General features: G+C 37.7%; 1 protein-coding gene across 1 annotated transcript in view; it reads right to left on the minus strand.

Annotated features, from left to right (window-relative positions):
- NF1 (neurofibromin 1) overlaps nt 1-21,086 on the minus strand; it is a 304,781-nt gene that overhangs the window by 154,225 nt on the left and 129,470 nt on the right. The window contains 9 exon segments of the mRNA XM_049772767.1: nt 2,710-2,813; nt 4,729-4,890; nt 12,576-12,787; nt 12,906-13,087; nt 15,153-15,269; nt 16,347-16,430; nt 17,339-17,461; nt 17,714-17,853; nt 18,225-18,665. Coding sequence (XP_049628724.1) covers nt 2,710-2,813; nt 4,729-4,890; nt 12,576-12,787; nt 12,906-13,087; nt 15,153-15,269; nt 16,347-16,430; nt 17,339-17,461; nt 17,714-17,853; nt 18,225-18,665 — 1,565 coding nt within the window.

Raw genomic sequence — 21,086 nt, forward strand, 5'->3', positions numbered from 1 at the left:
TCATGGAATTCTTTCTTTGCAAGGGAAGGTGATAAATCTAAAAAGAGGTAGAGGTCAGGGCTGACTTTCCTTTCCCTGTAGAACATTCCTCACTTAAGCAAAGCTCTGCAAGAAATAGGGTGCAGCCACTGAATACTGTGTAGATCAAGTGGGACTTAGGCACAGTTTAATTACTGAAGTGGAGCTGGTGGAATGCAAATGCCCTTGCTAAGTAGGTGCTCCAGGCAAACTTTATCAGTTTTGACCCTCCAGAACACTTTACAAATGGTCAAGGTGGGTAAAAATAAAAGCACCTTAAAAAGAATATTACCTCTCTTCTTCCCACATCACATATGTCACCTGTAATGTAACAGTATGTAATAAAGTAAGATTTCTTTCTGGTAATCAGTTTACTTTCTCACTAAATTCTCTAACTTTTAAATAATGAAGTTACTTAATTATAACAAGTACAAGATAGTGATAAAGAATTTAAGTTCTGACTTATAACTATTATCTTCACAAAAATCAGCCAATTTGGCTTGGGCTTTAAATATTATAGTTGATACTTCAGCAATAACAAGAGCCAAAATATCAACCAGTATGAAGTTGCTAAATATATTGAGAACATGAAATCAAAGGTTTGAACTTGTAAATAAAAAAATAAAATAACATTAATGATCGAACATAGGGCTGGGGAGATAGCACGGTGGTAGGGCATTTGCCTTGCATGTGGCGAACTTGGGAAGGATCCTGTTCAATTCCTGGCATCCCATATGGTCCCTCAACCTACCGGGGTGATTGAGTGTAGAGCCAGAAGTAGCCCTTGAGCATCATTGGGTGTGGCCCAGAAACCAATCAATCAATAAAGTTTAAAAAAAAAGGTGGGGAGGTCCTAACATAAAGGTAAGGAATGTGACTTAGAAAACAAACATAATTTGTTTAAAGTTTATAAACACAATATTTAAGAAATTCTAAGCATGGTATCATGCTAAACAGGAAAGATTTTGTCCATAAAATGATTTTTTGTCCATAAAAATGAACAAAATGTAAAAGTCAAAGTTTATAAAATGGAGAGAAAAAGCATCATCAAAATAAAGAATCAAAGAACAAAAAATAAAGATGATTTCTTTGTGAATAGATAGTAGAGAAGGTAAGATGCTCGCCTTGTCACCCCAGCACTGAATACGTCCTCTGAGGACTAATAAGTATGGGCCAAAACAGAAAATAAATTAAATAAGATAACTTTATTCACATGTGTATATATGTAAGTATACATATATATGTTACCCCATCCCCATTCTTCCTGTGTAACCTTACCTACAAGAAAGACATGTCCATTTCTGGGCAGGGCTTTAGTGGGTTACAAAAGGTTTGACCTGAGGGAGTTTAAGGGGAGATTTGGAGGAGGAGTTTGGAGAGATTGAGAAAGGAAGATGGATAGAGAGATGGCTGACTGGACAAGGTACAATGCAGGGCTGAATAGAGATCCAGCATAAAAGGTTTATAGGCCACACATGTGGTGGCTAGGGCATGAATAAAGCTGTTATCTCCTGGAACCTGTCTGTGGATGATTTCCTCGCTGCTACCTGAAACTGCAGACACGCTGGCTAAAGGGGGTTGGAAACACGAGTCCTGGGCTGGAGGAGAAAGGCCTCTTATCCCTCCATCACCATCCACCACCATCCAAAGGGCTTTTATGCAACAATCTGTCACCCAAAATTGGATTTGAACACTGGATCAAGACAGCATGGTGAGAATTGGATTTTGGCTCTTTTCAGCTGGAGTGAGCCCAAGACCTTGGGCCACGTGGAGCCATTTTCAAAGATGGCCAAGACCCCTTCTGGGGGCAGAAGAGCCAGTGAAACAGGGGAAGTGAAAATTTGGATCACCCTCATCTGAGGCCCAGGATTGAGACTTCGTTGCAAAATGTCCATTTTCCAAAGACCTCAGCCTAGTCAAAGACTGATGAAGAGCCTTGATTGGAAAAGAACGAGAAAAAAGACTTTATTAAGAACTGACTGATTTACTGAGTATGACTTTTAGCCTGAATATGGATTTCGACTATGGAAATTTCAGACTTTCAGCTTGGACCACTTTGAACTTTGAACACACCCAGACACGCCCGGTGCAGAAGCTGCAGCAGCAGTGACGAGACCTGCTTCCAAAAAAACCGCCTGGAGGGGAGAAGAACCAGCAGTTGCGATCAGTGAAAAGCATCAGACACTGCTTCATCCCTCCTGATGTGGCCACTTGGGTCCTGCTTCTCCCATCTGGCGGGCAAAAAAGCAGTGGAGAGAGGTGGCCAGAGGTGGCAGGTGCTGTGCTTGCTGCTCTTGCCTGAACTTGCCTGCAGGGGCCTGGAGTTCATGAAAGTGAAGCCACGTGTCTGGACAATTGGTTTTAGGTGACTTTTCACGTTTGGACAATTTGGTGGTGGAATAAAAAAAAAGGGGGGGGGTAGATAACAGTGAAGTCCAACTGAAAGATCTGATTTAAAACTGCCTGTGTCTCTTGATCTAAGTCATTTTCTTGCTGATTTAAATGTGCTTTATAGTTTTCCGTAATTAATGTTCCCAACTGCATACTGTTTTACTGTGTATTTTGATGTAGTAGCCTGTTTTCAAAATGTATCTTCTGTATAAATGATCTTGTAATAGTGTGTAGGGAAAGGTTAATAGGAACAAGAAAGTTCCAGGAAATAGATTAATTGTAGACGAGAGGGTAACAAACCTTGTAGGATCCACTTCAAAGCTAACATGTTGCCAATCAGAGGATGTGATCACAACTCGTAATAAAGGATCTAGAAGTTTTTGCAAGTAGGTAGCACCATACACCTAAAAAAATATAAAGTAAGAATTTATTATGCTAATCCATACAGAATTTAATTATTATGCTAATCCGTGAATTTAAAAAAGACACTAAAAAAGGAAAACATAACAAAAAGACAAAGCATACAAAAACAAACAAAAAATTAAACAACAAAAAGCAAACAAAAAAAACAAAACCAGCAACTACAAAAAAGCATCACAGCAATAAAGACAACAACCAAACAATAACCACGAGCACAAAATAAAAAGAATAAATAATAAATTGTGCTTTATTTTTTTGCATAGGCACAGTAAATATTGGGGAGATTAGAAAGGGAATTCCCTTGGCCTAAGGGATACAGGGTTTTTTCTCTGCCCTTGAAGCATACTGTACTTTTAAATTTATTTATTTATTTATTTATTTATTTATTTATTTATTTATTTATTTTTGGTTTTTGGGCCACACCCGGTGACGCTCAGGGGTTACTCCTGGCTATGCGCTCAGAAGTCGCTCCTGGCTTGGGGGACCATATGCGACGCCGGGGGATCGAACCGCGGTCCGTCTCCTAGGCTAGCGCAGGTAAGGCAGGCACCTTACCTCCAGCGCCACCGCCCGGCCCCTAAATTTATATTTATAACCTCTAGACGAACTCCTCCTGGTTTTTCTTTGTTTGGTTTTTTTCTTTCCTTTCTTTTCTTTTTCCTTTTTTTTTTTAAAGGACAAGACATTTGGGGCCGGAGAGATGTTTGCCCTGCAAGCAGCCAATCCAGGACCTAAGATCGTTGGTTCGAATCCCAGTTTCCCATATGGTCCCCCGTGCCTGCCAGGAGCTATTTCTGAGCAGATAGCCAGGAGTAACTTCTGAGCACTGCTGGATGTGGCCCCTCCCACCCCAAAACAAACAAACAAAAAGGACATTTTTATTTTGGATTACAAAAATTGCCATCTTGATACATAGATTCAGATAAAAATGCTAAAATACCCTTGTCATGGTACCAAATGAGAGTAAATATTACAATTAAAATATCAACACAGTCAAAATACAGAGAATTTTTTTTTTACCAACTCAAAAAAAATGCTAAAATATGCTTCTGCAGTTATAATGGGGGGGCCACACCCACTTGATGCTCAGGGGTTACTCCTGGCTAAGCACTCAGAAATTGCCCCTGGCTTGGGGGACCATATGGGATGCCGGGGGATCGAACCGTGGTCCTTCCTTGGCTAGCGCTTGCAAGGCAGATACCTTACCTCTAGCGCCACCTCACCGGCCCCATTTTTTAATTTTTATTTTGACCAAAGTGAATTACAAATCTTTCACAGTAATTTTTTAGGTACATAGTGACATTGAATCAGGGGCATTCCCACCACCAATGCACATCCTTCCAACCCTATTCCCAGCATGCATCCCAAAAATCCCTCTTTTACCCTCCGGGTTGCTAGTATAAGTGGTTCCCTCTGTGCCTAGCATGTTGTAGATTGGGTGTCGATTCTGTTGTCATTGGCTTTGGATTTGGTGTTTAAGTCTGATCATTTTTTAATTTCTACTTAATGTTTATACGACTGTCTGGTCTTGGTACCCTCCATTATTTCCCCCTCAATTTGTGAGGTGAAACAAGATGGTTCATTATGTGGTTCTGTTTGAAGGAAAAAATAAATAAAATGGGGCAAAAATCAACCAAGCAAAAAATGGGAGGAGTCCTTTAAGAGGCTATAAATATCAATTTAAGAGAAGGGAAAAAGGAAGAAACATAACAACAATACTGGAAAATGCCCCTGATTCAATGTCACTATGTACCTTAAATATTACTGTGAAAGATTTATAATTCACTTTGGTCACAATAAAAATTACTTAAAAATAAAGACACTATGTTCTCTATAATTCTTTACCATAGTCATTGTCTGGCATTCTTTCAAACTTAAAAAAGAAAAATGGCTACAAACCTTGAAACAGAAGGTCATTATTTTACTGGCTAAACTGTTGCCCCGGAAAAGAGTCTGCATGGAGTCTGCCAATTCTACTTCCTTAGAAAACATGTTCCAGAGCAATTGATAGAGTAAATGCCGAGAATCAAACAGAGTCACTAAAACTCGAGCAAGTTCATCCTGAGAACAAAACAAAACTCTATTAGTGTGAGCAACTCCCTTCCCCTTTTAAAAATTAAGCTGGAAGGTGAAAGGCAAATCCAAAGTTGACTATCACCTGCTGAACTGAGATGAAGAGTGATGGTTAATTTTTCTTCAGGGATTTATCTGTACATATTCGTCTTTGACAGATACTTTCTACATGTCTACAGTAATTGCTAATTCTAAGGATTAACTGGTGGGAGGTAAGTAAGGGTAGAAAGTGCAAGCTAGAAAATACAACCAGAGGCAATCCAGGCAAGAGAAACTGAAAATCTGTTTTATTATCACCGACTGTAAAAGAGAAGTCTCTATTGATCAGGCTGCTACAAATCAAAATAAAATAATTAAACAATTTTATCCAAATAAGATATCGCTACTTCACATATATTGGTAGAGGCACAACTCATCGAACACATTGAGGAAACAATAAGAAAATCGTACTCTGGAACTGGAGCAATAGTAGAGCAAGTAAAGTGTTTTGCCTTGCATATTGTTAGCTCAAGTTCTATACCTGGCCCATATGATGATTCAGCCCTGCCAGGAGTGATTCCTGAATATAGATGTAGGAGTAAGATCTGAGGTGTAGCCAAAAAAAAAAAAAAGAAAGAAAAAATTATTATCTAATGATAGAAAATTCCAAAGAGCTGTCATAAGAAAAATGCAACAAATTGCAAAAAATCTCAAAAGGGCAGTTCAATGAGCTCAGGAATAAAATTAATGAACAGAAAGAATTAATACCTAATTTTAAAGGTATTTTTAACAATAAGAAAAATAATTAAATTGAAATTATGAAGCTGAATACAAAAAAAACATAAAACAGTATGTAAAAGGTAGCTGAAGGGCTAGAGAGATAGTACAGTGGATGCTTTCCATGAAGCTGATCTAGATTTGATCCCATGTGGGCCTGAGTACCGTCGAGAGTGATCCTTGAGCACAGAGCTAGGAATAAGTCCTAAGTGCTACACACTGCTAGGTGCGGCCACCAAACTAAAAAATATATGTTTTATCTTGGGACCACACCCAAAAATGATAAGGAGTTACTCTTCTGTGTGCACTCAGAATTACTCTTGATGGTACTAGGGAGAACCTATGGGATGTGAGGGATCAACTCTGAATTGGCCACATGCATTTGTACCATGTCTTTGGTCTCCTGAAAAGTATATTTTATCCAAAAAAAATATCCTTCCGATATAAAAAAGAAAGACTTTCCCAGATTAACAAAAGCTGAGAGTTCGGCCATGTGCAAGAAAAAGCCCCATATAATGTACCATCTCTCTGGTCCCCTGAAAAGTATCTTATCCAGAAAAGTTATCTTTCAGTTCTAAAGAAGAAATAAAGACTTTCCCATATTAGCAAAATCTGAGGTGTTTAACACCATTAGTACTGACTTAGAAGAAATGTTGAAAAGAATTCTGTCTCCCAGAGCAAAAAGTACACAGAACTTTGAGCAATGTGATAATCAGATGGGGAAAAAAAAATGTCAACTAGTTCAGAATTCACTAAAGGGGGAAAAACACTAAAACAACTATAGATGAGCTAACTACACATACAAAAACATAGTCATCAACAGCATTACAAGTAGTCATTATCTAACTATAAATTTTGTAATAAAAATAAAAATGAAAAATAAATAATAAGTAAAACCAACTATAGAGGGCCTGGAGAGATAGCACAGCGGCGTTTGCCTTGCAAGCAGCCGATCCAGGACCAAAGGTGGTTGGTTCAAATCCCGGTGTCCCATATGGTCCCCCGTGCCTGCCAGGAGCTATTTCTGAGCAGACAGCCAGGAGTAACCCCTGAGCATCGCCGGGTGTGGCCCAAAAACAAAAACAAAAACAAAACAAAACAAAAAAAACAACTATAGAGCAGAGAGATCACTCAAAGGGCTACCAGTGCATGCTAGAGGCCTGGATCTGACCCTTTCACCACACAGTCTGCCAAGTATTGCTGGCGTGAACCCCAAGCACCAAGGTAGGAGTAGCACCCCAGGACCACTGGGTGTGACCCAATAAACAAAAATGGAAACACAAGGAAAAAAAAGCAATGCAAAAATAGAATAACCAGAAAACAAAAGACTAAATGGTAGCAACAATCATCTTATATACAAACAGACTGAAACTTCCCTTTCAAAGGCACAAATATTGCTGAATGAATTAAAATAGACTTTGGTATGTACTACTGGAGGCTCATACCTGAATAAGGTATAATTAAAACAAATTACTGTACCAACCTTAATGCCATAAAAATAAGGTAAGAGTCAAAGAGAGCTCAGAATGAGCTGGCACACATGCTTTGCATGCAGGAGTCACGGATTTAGTCACTGGCACTACGTTGTCCCCTGAACACTGCCAGGAGCAACCCCTAGAATACAGTCAAGAAAGAGCTCCTGCCAGGTGTGTGACCTGAACCTTTCAAATAAAATTTGAAGAAGATATAAGCCACCATTTGATACCTTCAGGAAACCCTTTTTCAATTCTAGAAAAAAATTCTAGGCAGGCTCAAAGTAAAGGGATCCAGGCCAATAAAAAAAAGACAAAACAGTCATACTGGGGCCAGAGAGGTGGTGCTAGAGGTAAGGTATCAGCCTTGTAAGCGCTAGCCAAGGAAGGACCGCGGTTCAATCCCCCGGCATCCCATATGGTCCCCCCAAGCCAGGGGCAATTTCTGAGCACTTAGCCAGGAGTAACCCCTGATCATCACATGGGTGTGCCCCCCCAAAAAACCAGTCATGCTTAAATCAGATAAAAATCCAGCCCCTCTCTTCTTTTTCAATTAATATTTAAAGCTTCTAGATAGGGGTACCCACCCACTTTTTTTTTCTTTTTCCTTTTTTTTTTCATCAAACCATAGAACATGAATCATCTGTTCTGCCTCATATTTCTCTGTCTTCTTACAAACTGAAAAAAAAGTGGATGGTCCAGGGGTAAAGCAGTCTCGTGAGCATTGAGTGGAAATAAAAATTAATCAGAATTAAATATCCAACTCAAAGCTAATGACAATAGAATCAAGAGATCCAAACCACAAGCTATACACAAAAGGAACCTGTTACTCTTGTAGTCCAGAGGGCTAAGTGGAGGTATGGGATACATGCTGGGAACAGTGGGGAAGGGAGGTCACTGGTGGTGGTAATTGCCTTAATTCACTCTCACTATGTACCTTAAATGTAACTGTGAAAGACTAGTAATTCACATTGGTCTCAACTAAAAAAAAAAAGAAGAAGATGATATAACAATTACTGATATATCTGTACCCAATGCAAGAAATCTAAAATAAGGCAAATATTAAGAGGCCTAAGAGGAGAAATTGACAGTAATTTAAGTAGGGGACTTCAATATCCCACTTGCATCAGCAGATAGATTATTCAGACAGAAAGTCAATATAAAAAAATGACCTTAAATGTCATACTTGGTCAAATGAACAAAATACATAAGAAGCATTATTACCCAAAAACAACACAACATATCTCTCTACTCTTCCTCCTTCCCTCTCTCCCTCCCTTCCCCCCTCTTGTTTTGGATTACACCCAGCAGTGCTCAGGGTTACTCCTAACTCTATATTCAGAAACTAATACTGATGGTGCTCAGTACTAATACTGATAGGATTCTGGGGATCAAACCTGAGTTGACAGCCTTAAAATGTTCTACTCGCTATACTAGTCCCCCAAATTTTCTCAAGTACTCAAGGATAAGCCGTATGATAGAATATAAAAATAAATGTACAAAAACAACTCAATTCAAGCATCATTTCTCATTAAAACTGTATCAAACTAAAGATAAATCACAAGAAAAAAGTTGAAAATACCACAAATATGTAAGTGTAACATCATATGTAACTAAATATGTATCAATGGAGAAAGTATACTTAAACAAATAAAGAAATGTAGAGATCTTCCATGCTCCAGGATTGAAATAAAGTTATTAAAATATTTCATTGTTTTGTTATCAGCAATACTCAGGTTACTCCCGCTTGTTGCTCAGGTATTGCTCCTGGTAGTGACTCGGGTCCAATGCTGTGCAGGGATCAAACTTGGGTCTCCCACATGTACAAACCTTATGTTCCAGCTCTTTGAGCCATCTCCCAGCAAATTGACCATGTTATCTATAATCACAGGGATATAATAGAATTTGTAATTACAAAATTACAATAGAATTTTCAACAACAGTAATAGAACCAACAAATCTAAATATTACCATAGAGGCATAAAAAAATGACTAGGGGGCTGGGAAGATAGTTCCAAGGACTGAAGGCCCTGCTTGATCCCTCAGGTACATAGTTAGGGCAAGTATCACAAGTGGCCCTCGGGTAACCTAGACACTGCGTAGGAGGAATCTGTGTGTCTCCTTCCCCAAATTACTACAAAACAATCATGGGAAAACATAAAAGAAATTGGAGCTGGATGCATAACACAGAGGGTAGGGTGTTTGCCTTGCATGTGGTCATCCCAGGTCCAATCTCCCATCATCCCATATGGTCCACTGAGCCTGCCAGGAGTGATTTCTGAGCACAGAGCTAGGAGTTACCCTTAAGCGCTACCAGATGTAGCCCAAAAGCCAAAATTAAAACCAAACCAACAACAACAACAAAAAAAGGCATCACATTTTCCTGACTTTAAACTATACTAACTAAAATAGTATTGTACTTAAGTATAAAAAAACACTAAAGTCAATGGCACAGAATTAAAAAAATCAGGAACATTTTATATGAACAACTGATTTATATAAAGCAATCAAGAATACAAAATAAATTTTCTTCAACATACCATGGGAATATTGGTCAGCAACATGTAAAAGAATAAATCTACAGTAAACACAAAAAGTAATTCAAAATAAATGAAATATTGAATACATGACCTAAAACCATAAAACACACACAAAGCAATTAAACAAAAAAGAATATGTCTGACTTTAAAATGTGCAGAGGATCTCAAAGGACATTTCACCAAAGACATATAGCCAATTGGCACCTGAAAAGATGACCTAATTGATAATTAACAAGGAAATTCTAATGAAAACCATCATGAGATATGTCATACCTGTAAGAATAGCTATTAGCAAGAAGATATGGGAATGGAACAGGTACAGCAGGTAGGGTGTTTACCTTGCATGTGGCCAACCTAAGTTTGATCCCCAGAAGTCCCCTGAGATCACTAGGAGTTATCTATGAGCTAAAAGCCATGAGTATGCTCTGAGTATGCCACCATTGGGTGTGGCAAAAATATAATAACTAAAAGACAATAAGAAAAAGTGTTGGCAAGAATGTGGAAAAAGGAAACTTACATTATTAGAGAGAATATAAGTTGGTGCAATTTCTATAGAAAATAGTTTGGAAAGACCTCAAAACTTTAAGAATAGAGGTGCCAAATGATCTATTTTTGATCTGAATATTTATCAAAATATATTAATGGACCACAATGATAGCACAGTAGGTAGGGCATTTGTCTTGCATGAGGCCAATCTAGGCTCAATTTCCAGCATCCCACATAGTACCCTGAGCACTGCTGGGTGTGTCCCAAAAACAAATATATATGTAGTGTATGTGTATATATTATATATATATATTAATAATTATAATATATGAAATTCAAATAAGACCAATGTACCTGAATATTCATTACAAGATAATTTGCAATCAAGATAAGAAAACCAACTTAAATATCCATTTAAAATGCATAAAGAATTATATAAACATATGCTACTAAAAGGATAAAAACACTAAAAAGTGGCTGAGAGAGATAGTACAGCGGCGTTTGCCTTGCAAGCAACCGATCCAGAACCAAAGGTGGTTGGTTCGAATCCCTGTGTCCCATATGGTCCCCTTGCCTGCCAGGAGCTATTTCTGAGCAGACAGCCAGGAGTAACCCCTGAGCAACGCCGGGTGTGACCTAAACCCCCCCCCCAAAAAAAAAACCAAAAAAAAAACACCACTAAAAAGGTGACACCCTGCCACTTTCAACAACATGAATGGGTATTTGCTAACTGAAAAAAGCCATAAAGATGATGACAAATATCGTATGTATGACTTTACACATGTGGAATATAAAGAAAAAATAACACCCTCCAAAACATGTTATATACAATAAAACATATTGACGGTTACTAGAAGGAAGGGATAGGGAATGGTGGAAACAGTCTTTAGAGATTAATTACATAGTGGTAGAATAAAACTGGCTTTTATATATAACCAGTTTTAATCATATAAATTTCTGCTGTATACTGAAACCTATAATAGTTTAAACTTATAAACCAATTTTACTACAATAAAATTTTACTTAATAAAAATGGTCCAGAGAAATACTACAGGGATAAAGGTGCTTGCCTTGCATGGGGCAGACCCCAAATTGAATCCTGGCACTACATGTGGAACATGTTGTACATGGTCCCTCCCAAAATTAAAATAAAAAACAAATGAAATCTAAACTGAAATGAGTGATAAAAAGTTAGCTGCTTATGAGATTAGGGAAGAAGCATTTTAGGTTGTGGCAGCAGCAGCAACAGCAGCACCAAAGTGATTAAGCAGAAATAAGCCTACCTGTTTGATAGCCTTTGAAATTTAAGTTGGGGGTACAAAATGGCAATGGCTTAAGAGGCTGTCAGAGAAGAGATCTGGCCCAAATCAGCAATAAATCTAAGTTTTAGTTTAAGTATAATGTATTAATAAGGTAATAAGATATTATGCCATTTAAGACCAAATCTACAAGCAGTTAATAGATTACCTTATTAACTGACATTCACTATGCTATTTTGGGCATAATAAAAGTTAAATAGCTTTTTAAAACAGTCTCAATTTTTTAGCAGAATATATGAAAGTATGATTTTAGGAGATCTTGTTTGTTTTTCAGTGGTCAGAAAATATTCCTGGCTCTGTCCTCAGGAATTACTCCTGGAGGGCTTGAGGAGCCTACCATATGGGATGCTTAGGATCAAACCCAGGTGGCCGCATACAAGGCAAATGCCCTTATCACTGTACTATTGCTCTGGCCCCAAGAAATATTTTATTGAGACCAAAAAGCCATATAATGTTTTTTGTGTTTGTAACAAACATAACTTCAAATACAAATGATGCTAAACATTTTAATTGTACAGAACCAGAAAGAGTGTATAGGAGTTAAGGCATTTGCTTTGCATGGGGCCAACTTTGGTTTAACCCCATAGTACCACATATGGCTCCCCTGAGCACCAAGATAGGAATAAGCCCTATGTACCACTGGGTATGACCTACCCCCCACACAAAAAAAGACCTGCACAAAATTTGTATTCTGAAAGAATATTTGGTTATATTACCTCCAGTTTATAAATCCTGACATCTACTTCTGGCATTATAAAAAAATTACTAAATATTGAGTATTTAGATTAATTACCTTTAAAAATTATCACACAATCATCTCTGGAATTATAATAACTTATTTACTATATACAGGCACCATTGGTTTACACCAATGCAGGAGATACAGAACCAGAGATCAAACCTAAACCCTCACATGTGTTAAGCAAGTGCACACCTGCTGAGCTATCCTAGCTAATTTTAGTATTTAGATTAGCGCTAAAATGGAATTTTTCTTCCAGCCCTAAAGTTTCAGCAATTCACTTAATAAACATTTACTAAAGTATTGTAAAGCATCTGCTATGTGCCAGAACTCTTCTTTCCCACTTACTCCATTAACTTACCCACTGAGAACAAGGGACCACATTGGCCAGAGCCATAGCTATAGGAAGTTCTCCCTGATCACCCATCATCGTGACCAATTCCACCAGTCTCTCAAACCGATCTGCCAACACCGTTTCTGCAAGTGTGTCAAATTCTGTGCCTTGTTGGAGGATTTTTGTCAGAACTTCCATAAATGTAGCTCTTGTCTGGAGATCTTTGTGATAACCTAAACCTGATATGGACACACAGATGCAAATTTACTAGCATGGCCTTCTTGAAGAAATTTTACTTGTCTTACATGCCAGTTTCTAAGTTTTATATTTCTGTGTGAAGCTTTCATTTTCTCTCACCTATAGAATGCATGAGGCCACTATCCACATTGGCATTGAGTAAGTTGGACATTGCAAGCACTGTACAGTGCCTCAGTGATGCCAGCCGACGAGACATACCACGTTTCCTGCCACCTGTTTGAACACTTTCATCTTCAACTTCACTACAGTCATTCAAAAGGTTCATAAACAATGTGAAATACCTGAGAAATAAAAATATTGATCCTTATATAGAAAAGGCCATAGAAACCACATAATAAATCCAAACTTAGAAATCATCACAAGTGCATCACAAAAAGTGGTCATGAGTAATTGTATCTTTCCTTTTTGGGGAATTACTTAATATGGCTCCTTGTAAAGTGCTGAATGTGATTTCATCTTGAAATATTAAAATGACAAAACAGCTCCAATATAAGCACTAATAAAAGCATCATTTTTCCCATGTTTAGCATGCAAACTTAGTGGTCCAAGTAATTTAGGCAATGTCATTTCAAATGAACCAAAGCAGTCTGGGTTTTAGTGCCAACAAAAAATTTAAAATCAGCCAGAGAAAGGGTACAGGAAGTGAGGCATTTTTCTTGCATTCTGCCAATCCTAGTCAGTTTCCCAGAACTGCATATGAAAATTTTACTTGTCCTTCAGTGCCATAAGAGCAATGCCAGGAGTGAGTCCTAAGCACAGAAACAGGAGTAACTCGAGGACCATGAGGTATGACCTAAAACCATATACACACAAAATTCACAAGTTATTAAAAAAAAAAAACAAAAAAACAAAAAACAAAAAAAACTAGGGGTCAGAGAGATAGAATGGAGGAGAATGGAGGTAAGGCATTTGCCTTGCATGCAGAAGGATGGTGGTTCGAATCCCAGCATCCCATATGGTCCCCCGTGCCTGCCAGGGGTGATTTCTAAGCGAAGAGCCAGTAGTAATCCCTGAGCGCTGTTGGGTGTGACCCAAAAAACAAAACAAAACAACAAAACTAAAATAGGAGCTGGGTATGTGGCTCAGTAGCAGAGCATCTGCCTTGCATGTGAAGCCCTAGGTTTAATTCCCAGCACTGCCATCAAAACAAAAACTATGCATCTCTTTGAAAGACCTGCAGCAGTTGCTTCTCTACTGCCAAGATTTCTCCCATCCAAGTAGTAACCAGGCCTGACCCTGCTTAGCTTCTGAGATCAGATGAGATCAGGCATGTTCAGGGTGGTATGGCCGTAGACTACTGCCAAGATTTCTACAGCAGAGGCAAGATAAGTGTCCTTGAATTTCTGTGAATCTGACGGTGGCAACCCAGATGAAATGAGGAGGTAAAGGATTTAAAAAGGGTATGCAGGGGCCGGAGCAATAGCACAGCAGTAAGGCATTTTGCCTTGCATGCAGCCAACACAGGATGGACCCAGGTTCAAATTCTGGCAGCCCATATGGTCTCCCAAGCCTGCCAGGAGTGAATTCTGAGCACAGAGCCAGGAGTAACTCCTAGACGCCACCAGGTTTGACCCCCTCTAAAAAAAAAAAAAAAAAAAGGTATGCATACAACTTGTATTTAGTAAGAGCCTGTTTTTCCACAAAGAATCTAAAAACTAAGCTTACAAAGAGAGATGAAAAATTTTTCCCAATTGTTGCCTAATAGAAGCCACAAATTTATAGCTAATAGGTTTCTTCTACACACACACACACACACACACACACACACACACACACACACACACACAATTGGAAACTGCACCACAATATCTTCCCACAGATAGCTCTCTGTGGTAAAAAGTGCCTGCCTTACAAGTGTGAAGCCAGGAGCTGAAACCCAGTATTTGGCCATGTGCAAAGTGCAGTTTTGAGAACTTGACTGTCTGTTAACCCTATTATCACAACAGAGGGTGTGGCTTCTGCACCCAATACAAGCATTAGAGCCACGAATGTTGTAACTAGTGAGCACACGTGTGAGCACAGCTGGTGTATGACCCCTAGCCAGCACTGAGGCCATGTGTTCAAGCATGTCTTGTGAGCACCATAACCAAGTGTGTGACCTCTCACCCTTCAGTCACTGAAATAACAGCAACAAATGAAAGGAGAGAAAAATTTAACTTCAAAACACTTCTTATTCAATTTCAGTTCTGTAATGAGAGAAATTTCTTCATGTATGTATCTTTTATATTGAAGAGTAACCCTAACATCAAAGCAGTTGTGTCCATTTTCTTAATATGATTATTTGTGACTTTTGTTACACTTTGTTTAGTTCTGTGTGGGGCTTTTCTTTCAGTGGCTGAAATTTACTTAAGAAATAACTGTGATTTGGCTTCCATCAATTCCACACCATCTCCTTCTTCGGGCTGTAATGGGAGACCAGCCAGGAGTGAAACGACAGCCTCCATGCTTGCCTGGTCCAAGTCTCTAAAGAAAATGAATTTACAGACAGTAGTAAGTTTCGTAGATTCTTCTATTTCACCTTCCATCTAATAATTTCTTCCTAAGAGGCACAAACTTTAGAAAAACTATTTCATTAAATTATTAGGACAACCTAAGTAATTAAGAGTCAATAATGCACCTCCCAGAGTAACAAAATAAAAAAAAGTTCCAGCTGAGAAGGCAATAACTTTCTACAAAGTAATCTTGGCAAAATGACTAACAAATCTAACGTACAAGTTATAACAGTGGTTTTCAAGCTTTTATACCTATGGACCAGCACTGAGTCTGCAAATGATAATAATCACTGTGGTGTATCAGTGATTTAAATCCTTTGACACTATAAACTAACACTGGTCAGCAGATAAGTGGTAATATAAAAAAACAAAATGGTCAAAGAAATAGATATGAGTAATTAATATGATTCATGTTTAGTTATTTTCTATTTGATGGAAATATTTACCACTAGAGCAAATCAAAGTAAGTACTTTTAAGAAAGTTTCAAATCAAGTTGCATAAATAGCTTATATCTCTAGTCACAAAAGAAATACAAAGTTTCACAGGTCATATTTTCCAGTATTATAAACCACTCTTCCTAAATAAAAACACTAATTTTCCATATGTCATACTGTTTCTATGGAATCTTTCCATTCAAAGGAGTCTATAGTATATGATTTGTAAGCAGAAAGCCCAGGTTTGATTTCTGGCACTGCATGGACCAAACGCACTGCCAGGAACAACTCCAAGCACTGACTGGAAGTAGTCTTTGAGCACCAACTAGGTGTGACCCAAAACCAAACAAAAAAGAAACAGTTGACTATCTTTAGGCAACTCAAATTTAAAATATCTTGATATGAAAATGACTATACAAATATAAGGTCTTTGTAATGATTCCAATGAAGTATATGTTAATATTTCTAGTATAACCTACGAATTCCTTTTATTTTTGGAGGCAATATTATAGATAAACCCAGATTCCCACATATGTAAGGCAAGTGCTCTAACTCTAAGCCATCCTGAGTCCTCAAAGCCAGCTTCTTTTTAAAGGTCATTCTTATATATTACCTTGTAAGACATTTTACATCATCATCTGCTGCTTGGTTTGATGTTCCCATAACCCAGTCTGTCAAGTATTCTACCATCTTATTCCTAGATAATGGCAAAGGAAACAGGGAAAAATATAAAAACTTATGTTATAAAAGATATTTTAAATAGTTTAAATAATAAATATGTCAGACGACTCAAGTGATATGACAAGTTTATGAAAGAAAAAAATGTCAACACAAATCTAAGAGAAAAACACAAACATAAACAACCTGATACTACTCCTTTATAACACCCCTCAGCTATGGTCTAATTGAAAACAATCAAAATTTTAGCTTAAGTATAAAAGGTTTTTTTTTTTGGTTTGTTTGTTTTGTTTTTCTTGGACTACATACAGCTGAGCTCAGGAATTACTCCTGACTCTGTTCTCAGGGATCACTCCTGGCAGTGCTCAGGGGGACCATACATGGTGCTGAGAACTGGACTGACTGGAATCACCCTGGTACAAGGCATATTCCTTAGCCTCTGTACTATTTCCCTCGTCCAGTATAATTATATTTTAACACACTGACAGTAGCATGTACCACCAGTGGCTCACACTTCAATGTAGCTTAAGTCACATAAATTGCATTACTGACATCAATGTGTTTAAAGGAGTACTATCATGGGTAAAAATACTTCTGGGAAATTTGAGAAGATATGAAAGAATAACATGTAAAATATTCCTTTCCACCTACCCACTTCCCATGATAAACAAGTATCTACAATAGTTTTGTACTTGATTCAACAAACCCATATTTTACCACGTAATTGCCATTCCCTGTTTTCAGTTCATAATCAAAGACAGTTTAGTACTAAATAATTCAGAAGACCAGCTCATTACAAAATTAAAAAGGTTCACAAATGGCGATACATCACTTTCTTCAAAATAAAAACTGGAAAAATCTGACAATTATGCAGTAAAATATGGAATAATACTGATAAGCCACCAATTTATTCTTTTGAAAACTCACCTAAATTTCATCTCTTGACAAAATGAAAGGTCATCCCTCCTTGCCATCATTACCTCAACTAACTGACACAGTTTCGTTTTTATCTGAATTGCATGGACCAGATTCCCAAGCACACGAACATATCTATTTAGATATAGAAACATTAAAAAAAAATCATACATAAACAAAAGAGAAACTTTTCTAAATGCACCAATCTCTAAGTAAAATGATTACAGTAACGGTATAAATTAAGATTTTACTCAGAAGAACATAAATAACTTTTGGTTAGATTACTGCCACACCTAGTTTGGGTACAATGAGAAAAAAGCATGGCAAATCATTTCACTAACAACTACCAAAATCAAATATGTCTACTATCATTGGTATTGTGCATACCTGACCAGATTTAACATCATTGTTTCAATGCTAGCTTGCCCCAGATGTTCAGAGCTGCCTTCAGTAGGATTATCTAATAAGTTCTTCATTATAGCTATGGTTTGTTCTACAAATTGAGTATTGGTGTCAGTCAATAAAACCTACAAAGAATAAAATACATTTAGTAATCAATACATAGCAGTCAGATCACAGAAAGATAAAATTTCCAGATCTAAATGTTCATGCATATGAAGAAATGCACCCACAGGTAAACATCCATACAAGAACATAGATACATAAAAACATATGCCCATGCCCAACCCATTCAGAATCCCAAACTTAGCCGTGTAAGTTGATCCTTAAAATAATTTTTCTCCATTTTTTAATATTTTTTAAATTATGTGAATTATGAGTAAATTAAAATTATGAGTAAATGTTCATGCCAACAACTAGTCAATAAAAAAAAAGACTTAAAAACTTTGAACAATTCACTTGATTCACAGAAAGTGTGAAAAAAAATGAAACACTTTACCTGTCCTTGAGAGTCAAAAAACTTGCTGATGATATTCTTCAATTTGTTAAATAGCATTGGATAAAGAGCAGGACTCAATTCTAGACCCACGAGATCCTTAACATTGGTACGTATCTGAAGGCCCACTTTCTCATGGTTACACACCATTAAGGATAGCAGCCGATCCATAAATTTGCTGACAGGTGTATCTGCATTTCCTTCTGCAGACATTACTGAAATCATTGAACCTTTTCGTTCACTGACTGGGCCCATGGGTGGGCTATAGGTTGCCAGTCCAGAATTGCTTCTCTGCTGTAAGCACACTCCTCCAAGAGCACAAAGGAAGCCAGTCATGTTGATCCATTCCTGTAAGGAGTCAGCGTCAGACAAATCTATGGATCCTCCTCCACTGACATGAGACATTCGCCTCTTAACAATGGTCTTGTGAAGGCTTTCAGGAGTCTAGGAAAAAAAATAACGAAAAACATGAATTCAACCTACACAGGTCAATAGACTTCACAAATTACCTTTTTTTGTTTGTTTTCTGGGCCACATCCAGCAGTATTTAGGGCTTACTCATAGTTCTGTGTTCAAGGACGGTTCCTGATGAGACTCCTGGCTCCGGAGCACCAGGGGTTCAACCAAGGTCAGTCACTTGCAAAGCTTGTCTACTGCTATCTCTCTAGCCTCTTGACAAACTACTTCTTTTTGGACAAAAGAGCACCCATTGATGCTCAGGTGTTACTCCAGGCCCTACAGATAAGAACTACTCCTGGCAGTGCTCAAGGACGGGGATCACACTCAGTTTTGGCTGTATACAAGGCAAGATTCCTGTACAAGCTCCACCTCAACAAACTATATTTTTATCCAACGCTGCTTCCATAACAAAAGTACACATTTTACATTTGAAAAAAATACAATTATAAATATACCATATATATTTTAAAGACTTTAATCTTTGTGAATTACAAAGTTATTCATGACTGGATTTCAAGCAAACAATGTTTCAACAATAATCTCTTCAACAATGTCCACTTTCCTCCACCAATATCAACCCCTCACACACTTATTTTTGTGTGTTTTGAGTCACGGCTAGAGGTGGTCAAGAACCATGAATTGCCAGGAATTGAACTGGAAGCAGCTAGATGCAAGCAAGGTAAGTGCCTCAACAGCTGTACAACCTTACTAGCCCCAACCAGAAACATTTTTTAAAGAGCACTAATGCATTTTGTTGAGAGAGAGAGAGAGAGAGAGAGAGAGAGAGAGAGAGAGAGAGAGGAGAGAGAGAGAGAGAGAGAGAGGAGAGAGAGAGAGAGAGGAGAGAGAGAGAGAGGAGAGAGAGAGAGAGGAGAGAGAGGAGAGAGAGAGAGAGAGAGAGAGAGAGAGAGAGAGAGAGATCAACCCCCAAAATAAAATTTCTTTTTAAAAGCTTTTCTTTTTTCTCTGCAATGCCAGGAATTGAACCTGGAACCTCATGTGCTAATAAGCAAGAACTCTGCCATGCTACATCCTGAACCTAATGATTTACAGAAATAAATTTTATAAGCATTGTGTCAAGTTAAAGAAACAAGTCACGGAAGACTAAATATCACCTAGTTCCATTTATATGAAATAACCAGAATAGGCAAATCTACCAAGGCAGAAAAAAAAATCAGTGTTGCTTCATAAGAGAAGCATTAGAGACAACAGGACACACTTAAAAGACATATAGCTAATGTCCTTGTTTATTTTGGGCCCTCTCAAACTTGTCCAGGAAGCCAGAGTTGACTCATGGAGATACTCAGCAAACCTGCTAAAACATTTTTTTCTTGTTCTAATTAAGCATGACAAGGGAAAAAAAAAAATCTATGGATGGTAACTGATTTTTCTAAAACACCAAATAAAATTTGACCATAAAACACATTCTCTCTCTCTCTCTCTCTCTCTCTCTCTCTCTCTCTCTCTCTCTCTCTCTCTCTCTCTCTCTCTCACACACACACACACACACACACACACATTTTGAGAACTGCTCATTTCTGGGTAATCAATAATAACTGATAAATAAAATGTCCAACTGCTTAAATTTCTCTCTCTTTTTTTTCTTGGCTTTTGGGTCACACCCAGCAGTGCTATGGATTTCTTCACAGCTTAGGGTATTACATGGAGCTAGGGATAAAACCAGGGTCAAGTTGCAAACAAGGGGGTCCGGAGAGATAGCACAGCGGTGTTTGTTTTGCAAGCAGCCGATCCAGGACCAACGGTGGTTGGTTCGAATCCTGGTGTCCCATATGGTCCCCCGTGCCTGCCAGGAGCTGTTTCTGAACAGACAGCCAGGAGTAATTCCTGAGCAGCGCCGGGTGTGGCCCAAAAACCAAAAAAAAAAAAAAAAAAAAAAGTTGCAAACAAGGCAAGTATCTTCACACTCTATTATCTCTCCAAACTGTTTAAATTTCACTTAACCCTAAGATTTAATCCTCTGCCCATGAGATACACTAATTTCATACTTAATGAAATAATAAGATGTTTTCAATTTTTCTTCTCTACCCCTTTCTGAAAATTCAGTGAACTACTCAGGCAGAAAATGAAGGCAAAGGAATGGTCTCTAACACAAATCACCTCCAGTTTAGTGTTTTGCAGTATTCTATAGAAGTGAGTGGAAACAGCTTTATCTGTGTTGTCCAATACAATAGCTAAGTGCTACTATATAAAATAAATAAAATAACTTTTATTTTAATTAAAATTAAAATTGACATGTAGTAACCAACTACCATATCAGATGGTACAGAGAATTTAGATGAATCACAACTAAATATCTAAATAAGTAACTAATAAATAAATATCTAATAAATAAGTAAATATTATTATAACTGTAATTATTGTGTCTAGAGTAACTCCAAAAAAGAA

This window comes from Suncus etruscus, chromosome 1 (assembly GCF_024139225.1).
Source record: "Suncus etruscus isolate mSunEtr1 chromosome 1, mSunEtr1.pri.cur, whole genome shotgun sequence".
In the NCBI taxonomy this organism is placed as follows: Eukaryota; Metazoa; Chordata; class Mammalia; order Eulipotyphla; family Soricidae; genus Suncus; species Suncus etruscus.